Source organism: Notothenia coriiceps, unplaced genomic scaffold (genome assembly GCF_000735185.1).
Source record: "Notothenia coriiceps isolate Sejong01 unplaced genomic scaffold, NC01 NC01_scaffold00010736, whole genome shotgun sequence".
NCBI classification, from domain to species: domain Eukaryota; kingdom Metazoa; phylum Chordata; class Actinopteri; order Perciformes; family Nototheniidae; genus Notothenia; species Notothenia coriiceps.
In genome coordinates this window covers 7772-19615 of record NW_011343437.1, presented here as the reverse complement: position 1 = coordinate 19615, position 11844 = coordinate 7772, and the positions used below count along the sequence as shown (strand labels likewise).

Sequence of the window (11844 nt, the reverse complement as noted above, 5' to 3'; positions counted from 1 at the left end):
GCCTTTTCCATCACCCATTAAAAATTCGTATCGGGCGGTTTACGTCGTCTCGAGCTTGTTTTCGTTTAACGTTCACCAGTTTTCTTTCTCAGTGAGTGTGTCCTGTACTGGTGGTCTACCTTTGTCATGTGACCTCTACGTACAGATCTGTATAAGACTCTAGTTGTGAACTCTCTACACGACCGGTATGTTTGTTGGTTGCAAATGGTTCGGTTGTTGTCGACTCGCCGAATTTGACGTAATCAAAGCTCTGTTCACGCACCTCGGGACGTCATTAAATAATGAATCCACACACTACACACACACACCACGCACGCACGGCACACACTATACACACACACTCTCTCTTAATTACACAACTCTCTCTATTACACACGTACACACACTCTCTGTCTCTTACACACACAACACACACTCACACTACACTCACACCCAGGCTCACACACCACCCACCCAAGGCAACGGACACCACACACACAGACAACCACACACACCACACCACACCCACACTTGACCTGTCTCTTACAGCAGACACACACTCTCCTTACACACACACACCACACCTGTGTGTGTGTGTGTGTCGTTGTGTGTTGTGGTGGTGTTGTCAATGCGTCGTTAAACAGACTGTCCTGGAGAGACACTGTGATGGATCGTTGTCGCAAGGCATATGCTGGAACAGGAGCTGCCTGGACGCTGCAATCATGTTGCGTATACTGACTTTTGGTACAATGTCCCACTGTCTGGCTACCTGCATAAAGTGCACGGCGCAGCTGTCTGCGATATGCCGCTCCTCTGTTTTCATAACAGTCAGGGCATGAGACAGAAGTTCCCACTGTGGGTCAAAATAATGCGCTGTGACCCCGAGATAACCGTAATTACTCAGTGAAGTCCCATAGTCTCCGGTGAGCGCAACTGTGGAAGTCTTCCTTAATTCCTCCTCTACTTTCGCTTTTTGGACTTCATACAAGTTGTGTATTTTCGACACAGTGGTGGCTCTGGAAGGCAATTCATACGTGCAGTCGTTGGATGCAACCCAAATTATATCACGCAGTTCCTCGTCCTCCACAATGTTTATTGGCCTGCAAGCTGTAGCCACCCATTTAGCGATCGCTGTAGAGAGCTTGCTGCGCGTTGACGTGTCCAGGCGTCTCCCGGAAAAGTGTTGTCTGCCGCAAGCATGCGGCAGGAGCGGGGCTGTCAGCATCAAATGTGTGCTTGGCTTGCAGATGATATTTTAAACTAGATGTACTCCTATGGTAACTCAATTCACATTGACAGTAAATGCGAATTACTTTGGTCTGGTCGACAGAACCCTCTGGTAGGGCTTTGAAGCTGAACTTGCCGTTTAAAATACCTTTTCTTGAGTCCATAATATGAATCTCTCTGCTCGTAGAACCTCCCTAACAACATCAATAACAACGTTAATGCTTTGCGCTCTGAAACTACGTGGCAGCTGAGGACAAAAAATACACAAAAATCGCGTTAAAATAATTAGTGGCGTTCATTTTTTGTTTCGTTAACTCGTTATTAACGTTTTTCCACATAACGAGCATTTTGCGCTGCTCTTTTCCAATGTGGAAGCAGAATGTGTGAAAGCATACAGCAGGATGCGGGGTGTGTCTCTGGACATCTTTAGACTGTGACAGCGGGCCCAGTACGTGAACTCGCCTCGCAGGTGCACACGCCAGGACAGAGTATATCTGACTCGAGACAAAACTTGCTCGAGTCCGAGTCCAAGTCGGAGCGTCAATGTACAAGTCGAGTCCGAGTCATCGTGGGCTAAAAATTCCCGAGTCCGAGTCATCGTGCGCGAGAATTCACGAGTCTGAGTCAAGTCCGCTTCAATCAGTGCGCGAGTCCGAGTCGAGTCACGAGTCCCGAAAATCGGCACTCGAGTCCGAGTCCAGGACTCGAGTAATCCATCTCTGGCACAAATATTAACATACAGTACATTCAACTTTTCAGTGTAAGCAATGTTTCTTTTTAAGTAGAATTTTCATTCTAAAAAATGTTTTTAATTCCTATCTTGAATATTATTTTGTTTAGACATTTGCTGGAGATGTTATGTATGTATCTAATGTCCGGCTTTTTTCTGTATGAACTTTGTGGAATAGCCAATCTGCTTTTAAAGGAAAACACTCCAGCCTTTTAAACTTGATGTCGAACAAATTCACAACAATGCAAAAGAGTTATTTGTATGTGATCTTCAGAGAGGTCTGCGCTTGCACTATGACAATTGTCTGGAAAATTGGAATGGAAATTGATTTCTGAAAGAGGTACCCGTAGCTGGCATTAATGAGAGTAATTTTATGCTGAAACAAGATCCAAAATTGCAGCACTCCGCCTGATCTACATAACACAACCTCAGCTTCTGCACTCTCTCATTTAGCAAACAGGCTAGTGCAAATACTGGACCTTGCACGGATGAAAATGGGATGGCACTGCATTGGTGCAGGTCTCTACATTTGATGCGGTTGGGCCTTGTCAAACACTCTTTTACAACCATCTTCTTACAATAGATTCACAGAGTGTAAGTAGATAACGGTAAACTGGTATTAAATGTATAGACTTTTGGAAAGACTTCATACAATATTAAATATTCTGATATTCAATGCTTAGACATGGAACAGGATTGGGATTACCAATCAAAGGGTCAGTGGTTTGATCCCCACCCCCTGCAGTCAATATTTCCAAGTGTCATTGGGCAAGATACTTAAGCCCAATTTATCCCGATGCATTTCTATGATATTGGAGTTGATGTAAGTTGCTTTGCATAAAAGCGTCACCTTAAAGACATAATGTAAAATTAGTAATGTCACTAGAACCCAGTCTTGGTTCCAGTGGTGACATAGGGGTGATACCATGGTGAGAATAAGCTATACGCGTATATTCAGAAGCACAGATGTTGGTTTAAAGCTATATTTTATGTTGAGAATGTATTCAATGATAAGGTAATGTGAGAAGGGGTCTTTTGTTGTCAAATGATGGACATTTCCAGAAAGATAAGACTTGATCAATATGTCCACCTCTCCTGACCTTAACCTCTTAAACTACGCAAGGGCAACAGCATCCTCCGCTGACATGAATCTGTTTCAGGCTCAGTTTAAATCTGAATGACATCATCTAAACGAGATAACGTGAGGAATCTATTGGTGCCAAGTAATGCTAGGAAGAAGGCTTAATATTGCTTCAAAGTTAGGCTACTTTTTTTTACACAAACTATGCTCATGAACTCCAACCTTTTTAACACTTTTAACTAAGTTTTTTTTTTTAACCCCCAACCTTGGTTGTTGATTGGCTAATGGTTACACAAGCCAAAACATCGTTATGACATCATCAAGTGGCCAAAATCTGATCAGCTCATTTTCAGACAGGTTTTTATAGAAATGGATCAGGACAAAAAGAGAGAGAATATTTAAAACATAAACCAATAAAACATATCACCTCACAACTTCCCCAGATCGTTACTTATGTCAAGTCAGTATTTCCCCCTGAAATGTTATGTTTAAATGCAGATCAGCTTTAAATCTATAGATGAATTCAGACATGGTAGTAAAACGAACACCATTTATATGTGTTTCTTGGAAGTTTTATTTCCATTAGAGTGAAAAAAAACATGGAAGCAAAATAGACCAAAATAACAAGTGGGGCCTACTGCTGTTTGCGCACAGTTTCCCTTTCCAAAAATATATTGATTGAATACAAAATATCAGGTCGGGAGATTAGACTGTGAAGTTCCGTAGCCCGCCCTCCCTCCACGTCTCCTGCACAGCGGTGCGGACATCGCAGGATATTTTTGCCTGTAATGTCCTTAAACAGTAACTTCCTAATTTTGATTGTTGGCTGCTCATTTAATAACTATTAATTTTACTAGTTTGTTGTCTGCTGAGTATTAAACAATTACGTGAGTGTGAGGGTATTCAAATAAATTGGTCAGTAAGTCAGAGATGTGCAACTATATTTAACGTTTTGTTTTTAAAAAAATGTTTATTAATGATTATGGGAAGTGCCCTTTTTCTCACTTGAGCACCCGCCCCCCAAAATGTCTGTGCACGTCCCTGCAGGGGACACATGTTTAAGTATAAAAGACGTGAAAAAGTGAATTTTGCATAATAGGGGACCTTTTAAATGAAATATTCCATAGAAAATTGAAAATGTTCCACTATTCTTCAACAAGTTGTTTCAAAATTGTTGCAACAATATAATTAGGCATACAAAAACATTGTAATTTAAATAGGTTCCTAACCAAAACAATTTCATCTCAATTTATTCTTCATGTTCCCAATGTTCCAGGTGATGTAAACCACCTTTATTTGGCATATGCTGTTACCCTGCTACCCCCTAGAGATCTCCTGCCCCAAATAAAAAAGGCAACAAAAGGCCCATATTAGGGGGCGTGGAGTGGAACGCTGTGTGACAATATCAAGTAAACATGGAAAAGGCCCCCCTGTGGCTTATTTCCAACACATTAATGTTCTTCTTGAGGCAAAATAAACCTTAGTCATTACAGCAAAATGGGCCCTTTAAAGTGCCTTATATAAAAATGGCCATTAACGTCCAACTCCCCCCATTCACACTGACCGGGTCACACATTGTTCTGTTGTAAAATTGCAACTTTCATTTTAAAGATGGGATGCAATCTTCCTCCCATCAATGCTGTGCTGGAAGAGGAAACACTTCACCATCTATTTGTTTTTCATTTCAATCAAATGTCCTCCCCTTTGTCATTTTCTCTCCATCTTTTTTCTCTATTACTCCTTGTTCCCCCTTTTCTTCTTCATACCTGCATCTCTTCTTCCCTCCTCTTCCTCCCTCCGTGATCCACTCAACATTCTGTCATAACTCTTTTTCTCACCGATCACTTTCCATGCCACATTTTCACCTCAATGATCCACTCAATTCTTCTCTGCCTCCCCCCTCAGTGTGACTGCGGTGCGTCTGCCGGACGGTTTATCCTTCGTCGTCTACGAGTTCTGGGATGGAGAGGAGGAGTGGAAGCGGTGAGTTTTCAATTACCTTTGGCTTTATGTACTTGAATACATTTTATTTCCATTTTAAGTTTGATTTGATTTATATATATATATATATATAAGGCTTGAAAGTAAAAGCGTCAATGCAGCAGTGACGCTACTTGTTATGAGCCAAATCAACAGGCGCAATAAAACATCTTTAAGTGCAGTTGAAGGCTCATTGCTGCCAAGTGAGTCATTACTGAACGAGGACATTCATTTTCTTTGTGAAAAAGTCTGCGAGTCAGCACTCCTCTGGAAGTTTGTCGGAGTGCAGGATGCCATTGTTTTCATTGATTACCAAATGAAGAGAGCGCTCACTTTTCTTCCATTACTGTCATCTGCCCCGTCGGAAAAATTCCTCCAACCACATTTAATTAGCTTTCTTCAGACGTTCACTCACTCCGGAGTTGCTGAAGCACTTGAGTTGCGTCAGGTCTTCATGATTTAGTGATGGTGCTGGGCATAAGGAGAGGCTGCTGATGTAGCTGCCTGCTGGTCTGAGTTTCTGCTCCACTGCTCACAGCCTCCCAACACCATTCACATTTCAGCTCTTACAGTAAAGGCTAAGGGCCGTGCTGAGCGGTTTGAGGCCATGTGTGCCCGCATGCTTTTTATAAGTGGTGTGTGCGTGCGCGTGCGTGCGTGTTCTCTCTAACCCTCCCTTCTACTTCCAGGCACCTCCAGTCGGCCCCCAACAAAGCCTTCCAGCATGTGAAGGTGGACACACTGTGCCAGCCGGAGACCGTGTCCTCTGTAGCCGTGCCAGGTCAGTGTGAAACACTACACAGTAAAACAGTAGACTGACGTTTATTTTGATCATCAGTCAAAGGAGCACTCCTATAGAATTGTGCAGGAATGAGTCCTTAAACCCAAAATGGGCATTTTGTAGCTGCTGGCACTCTCGTCTTGAAGTCAATGTTTCCTTAACCTTTATTTTAGATGCCTCAAATGAGTTCTGTTAATAAAAACTCAAGAGATTTTCATGTTTTGATCTAAAACAATTCATTTGAATCTACTTGGGAATTTTGAACCTTTTATGCTTTTAAAAAAAGCAGTTGCTAACGAGTAGTTAAATGAGACTGCGAAGCGTTACCACGTAACGTTAGCTGCATTTAGCTTAGCGGTTTAGTTCCTTTAGCCGATTTAAAAAAAATTTGCAACAAGTTTTATTTGTCATTGGGAATACATTACCTGTGGAAGAAATGTCTTTCGATTATTCTTTTTATTGATGATTAGTCTGTTAAAAATAAAAAAAATAGGTAAATAAGGCCGAGAAAATCAGCCCATCAAACTTCATATTTCTTTATTCAAAACTTAGATTTTTAACAACTTATCCACATTGCAGCACTGAATAGAAAACAATGACACAATTGAATAGAAAGTAAGTACTTTTCTACTACACAATTCCAGACCAGAACTGAAAGATAATAAGGTCTTCTCATAGTCCTAAAGAGTGATTTGTGTGTAGCCAATAGGCTGACTTTGTAATTGTAATCACTTGAAGCCAAGAGGCATTTTAAGCAATTAAAGCGACCTGGCACCATTTAAAACGCCAGACTCTGGCCTTCATCCATTCTCCGAGGCAGTGACCTGAGGTGATGCCTGGAACACTGCCATTAGTACTTTATTCTTGTCAAGCTCCCCTCCCCACTCCTTTCTTTCGCTGCCTCGCCACATTTTTCTTCATCTCCATTCGATATTATCTTTCCTTCCCTCTGGACTTAATTTTATTTTCCGTCTCTCTCTTCCCTCTCTGTTTGCAGCCGCCTGGTGCAGTGTGAACAGGGACTGAGCATGAAGATATTCAACTACACGCCACCACTCCTGGACGCTCCCCACCTCCTCCTGAACTCCTCCTCCGACCCTCAAACCTTCTCCCCTCCCTGCGTTTTACCCACTCTAACACCCCCTAAACCCCCTCGTCTTTCAACCCTTACATTCCTCAACTCTTTTTGTAAGTACATGTTTACACAGTGCAAATGTATGGTGTCAACTGCAGTGAGAAATTGAACAAACAGTGCATTTAACAACGTGAGATGGCTAATGCATTTGCATCTCACCATAGTTATATTGGAGATATTGGATTATGTCATGTTTCAGGTAGCTTCGAGCCACTGTAAAGTGGAGTGTGTCATGTAGCAAGGACCCTGGCGTAGAGTTTTTAATGTAGCGCATTCTGGAATGTGGCTTTTTTTTTCCTGCTAGGGTCGACCACAGGTAGATGACCTTAGTTAGCCGTTATTTCATAGTAGCTGTTCATTCCACATTTGCTCCCATACAAAGTGTTCTGATAATTACATTTTCATTTTGTAACTGACCAAATGCTTTGGACATTATTCTCACATCAGCCATTCGAAACTCATCAACATCACGAGTAATAACTTGATAAAACTTGATTCAAACAAATTTGATTATAGATGCAATATCCATACATACCACATAATGTCAGTGTGTGAGTTCTCCAGAAGGACCTGGAGATAGCACCAATGTTAGATTATGAAGCCAAAAGCTATATTATTATTTTCATAGCATTGTTTTGTAAAAAGAAGAATTCTGGAAGGTAATGCCTGATTTATGTTTGATGCCTCTAACAGGCTCGCAAATGTAATCTGACACCACGCGGATGGGCGGATACAATTGTCCATTTATACAACTAAATAATACAAGGTAGACATTAAAATATGTTCCCGAACAAACAATAAAACCAAAAGCTAATCAGCATTGACCTGTGGACAAGTTGAACAAAGTAAATGTCCTAAAATGACCACTAAGCTCCTCTATAATAACGATAACTTTGCTCTATACCTCACTATAGGTTTAGAGTCTTCTGAACAATGTTGCCACCTGAGAACCAGGGTTACGGTTGCAACTTAAGACCTACTTACTTTCAGATCAACTTCATTTGTTGCGTGAGCTTGTTAAGCATCTTCACCCCGAGTATATTTATATAGAATGGCTGCAGTGGGAGTAATGTCTTTAACGGGAGGAACTTATCATCCTGTGTTAACAAAGCACATGGTTTTAATGAGCAACACAAACCAAATCTCTGCTAAGCCAGACATCAGTTATCAGTTCATCAGATGGTGACATAAGCCAGTTTGGTATCCTGAATTATGAAAAGATGTCGGTCTTCACAAATATTTGGATATGTAGATGGTTCTGATTGACAGACATGAGAGAAACATTTATAGAATTTGGCGAGTTATGTTTCTTCATGTACCTTTTATTTCACTTTGGGGTTGACCCTTTGAGCACTGACATTTAAGAGGTGGGATAAAAAAAGTGTTTTGCTGTCTAGGGATCATTTGTGACTTAGACAAGAATCTGCTGCTACCTTGAGACAGAAAAAACTAAGTAGAGAGACAAAGGCAGCACCTCACTGTTCTCCATACAGTTTGTTTCATTTCTGCCGTCTGTTGATGTATTCTTTGTCTAAATTTGCGATGGGTAACTTATATTAGCTGTGTAAGTAGAGATTGTACATGATGAAAATGTGGTTCTATGATTATTATATTTGTATTTATTGAAATCTATTAGTGCTATGGTGCAAATTGTATTCCTTAGTGAAAGTGGCAGTTGCCTTCGAAACGCTGCAGATTCTCGTACCATTTTGTTTGAATCTGAATACCTACCAACAAAAAACTTAAACCCATCTTAATGACATTGAATATGAAGCCTTAAACATTAACACATATTCCGGGAGCTCTTTAGGGTTTTCAAAATAATCTTTTTGGTGTGATGTAAACTCCCAGTAAGCAGGGAATGCCCTTTAGCATCAGATTACACAACCCCAGTTTTGTGTTGCATTGACATATTGTTACATATTCTCCATTGCATTATATTGAAACTTTCTCAGCTAAGTAAAAACATATCACTGGAAAAAAATGACCTTGACTTCTCTTAGCATACCGTAGCTTATAGATCAACCACCTCTGCATCTCGAACAACGGTCGTCACATGTAGTTCCACCATTAATCCCAACTATAAGAGAGAAGGGCTCAATACATATAAAGAGGACATGACAGACATTAGAATCCATATCTACTGGGTCTCTTAAACATAAAGAAAAAGACCCCCATCAGGAAGCTATCGTAAGGATACTATTTTAATGTAATATCGAAGGTCAACAATTCCTCCAAACGTCTGTACATCGCAATGCAAAAGATACACAAAACAAATCTGGTGAAGAAAACCTTTCGTTCAAATATAATTAGCTAAACAAACCAAATAATCGTTTCTAATTTGCGCTACATTTACTGTCTTCGGCCATTACCGTGTTCTTGACCCAACTGTTATTTTAGGCACAAATCTCATCCATTCCCCTTGACCAAGACCTGAGGTTCATTTCAGGTCAAAAATACCCGGGCTCCATCCCCCTGACCTGACCTCCCCCCAATACCACTACTGTAATACAATCAGACTCTCACTCAGAAGGCACAATGTAAGAATGAGTGAATATTGTGATTTAAAGATATATTATAGAGAATGATAAGAGTATTTCAAGATGTAGAGTATTACTTTATCTGGTTAAAGCTGTGTTGATGAATCACTCCTGTAATCTTTCAAAAAGGTCCCATCTTTCCATCCACCTCACTATTGATCTCTATTTTCACATGTGATTGACAGCCAGGCTGCTCTCTGCCTGGCTGTGGTCCAGTGAGTGTGATCCTCCTACACTGACAATGATGAACCATCTAGCACCGCGCTGGGCTGCATTGAGCGGGGCAGGACTGTGTGGAATGTGGAAGTGTTGAATATTATTACATATGCTGTAACAGAACATATGTATTACAGTAGGCTTTTTAGAACAGGCATGCAGAGGCGTTGCTGCTTTATTTGTGAAATGTCTGTACTAATCACAGTGTCTGTGTTAAAGGAACCCTGTGGAGGTTTAGCCACTAGTAGCGCTGTGGAGCAGTGTGTACTTACCCTACTGTCTCGCTGTTGATTTCACACTACTGTGCTGCAAACCCAGATTTAGACAATTAAGGTTTATAAAACTAGATTTAAAAGAAATGAAATGCGTTCATGGCGCTGGACCTCAAAGTAAAGCTGCTCTGTCAATTAGCATTAGACTAGCTGCAAGTTAGCCAAAGAGAAACTAGCATTGGTTTAAAATCCAGCTACGTAAAGAACCAGAAACAACCTGCAGCTAAATCATAATTATGAAAATGTTACTTTAAACATATTCCTTTTTGTACTTCTTCATTATCTAAATAAATGCCTAAATGAGATGCATAAATGTTGGACACTACATTTTTGACATTTATTTGGCTATTATTGTTTTTTTAAAAGACCAATGTAAAAATAACATCATCATATGTTCTCTTATTCTAAATCCTTCCCAGCAGCAGGAATCAATGTAACATCTTGCAATACATCCCATCTCAGGATATCAGTTTTCCGTGCCACCCTCTCTCCCTGCCCTCAGCAGCATGCAGCAGAAACGATATCTCTGCATCAGGATCACCCCGGCTCCCTGTGGAGCTCAGTTAACGACTTCTAAGGTCGAACACTTTTTAATCTGCACCAAGGACTACTTCTGTTTGGGCTCGTTTAAGGGGAAGTTAACGACAGCACTAAAATACTGATTGTCAAAGTTGCTTTGAATATTTTGAGGATAGACCTATTTTTGGTGACTTTAACATTTCACTCATTAATTGCTGCTTTTATAACACCATATTCTCACGCACCGAAAGATCAGAGTAATAAAAAGCCTAACTTCCTTTAAATCTCCTAAATTGTGTAAAACAGTAGATTCTACCCCAGTTCTTAATGAGTTAATGTCAGCTTCTTGGGAAACAGCCAATGGGCTTTAACGGACAGGAATCTGTTCAAGACTACGGATCTTTTTCTTAACCTTAAATCTGCAGCTAAGCTAATGACAGAGCAAGTTAGTTTACAAGAAAAGCTCCACAGGGTACCTTTAATCTTTCACTTCTGAAAAAAAACAAAAAATAATAACTCCTGTTCCAAATCTTGTTTGTGTCCAACAAGGAGCTGCCGTATTACGAATAGAAACATAAAGCCATATTGCATGGATTGATGTTTACATGTCAGTGACCTACTAATACTGATAGCCATAGTTTTACAGTACTCGAGTGCTCAGCTGAATGCAGCCCACATGCTCTTAGCGAGGGTTTCTTTTCCTGTACATTGCGCCCACGCGGCTGGGTTGTGTATGTGAGGTAGATAGTGAGTGAACTGTCAGAAATACCAATACTGTTTCCTATTGATACATTCCTGAATGTCCCTCAGACTGTGCAACCTGTTCTTTTCTATCCTTAATACTCTTCAGTGCAACCTGTGCTTCGCCATACAATCAAAGAGTTGTGTTATTGAAACAGGCCTTGATTTGAATGTTTCCTGGCAACAAGAGATGAAACGGAGGAAGCGTGTCACCAGGTTTACCTCATGAGCCAATCAGGAAACAGATCAGTGCTACGACTCTTTCTTTCTATGGCTGTGTTCTTTTCTATCCTTCAACTGAGTGCATGTCAACTGAATGTCCAGTAAGTTCTTTGCTGTAGTATTAGGCCATGCTACTCTTCAATGGGTTTTGTGCATTTCTTACCTTTTCCTTTTCTAGTATTCCTTTGAAGGAGACAGAGACTAAAACCTATTATATAAAATATATATGACTATAAAAATGGCATACAAGAATGAACATTCACTTTTATGGCAATGTTTAATGAAATATTAATTCTTAATGTATGTTTCAGTAAAAAATACAGCTTTCTCTTAAGTGTAGAGACTTAACGCAGGGATGCAAGTATTATATTTGGTCTTGTTGAAATTCTAGATGATGTAGAGTGATGCAATTCAATAAACT

The 11844-nt window shown here is 40.4% G+C and overlaps 1 protein-coding gene across 1 annotated transcript in view; it reads left to right on the top strand.

The window, feature by feature from the left end:
* Window positions 1-11844, top strand: part of LOC104946194 (N-terminal EF-hand calcium-binding protein 2-like) — a 43957-nt gene extending 32113 nt beyond the window's left edge. Inside the window, exons 3-5 of the mRNA XM_010771973.1 lie at window positions 4923-5000; window positions 5687-5778; window positions 6776-11844. Of these exons, the coding sequence (XP_010770275.1) occupies window positions 4923-5000; window positions 5687-5778; window positions 6776-6804 (199 nt within the window). The 3' untranslated portion in view covers window positions 6805-11844. The remainder of the gene's footprint in view (window positions 1-4922; window positions 5001-5686; window positions 5779-6775) is intronic.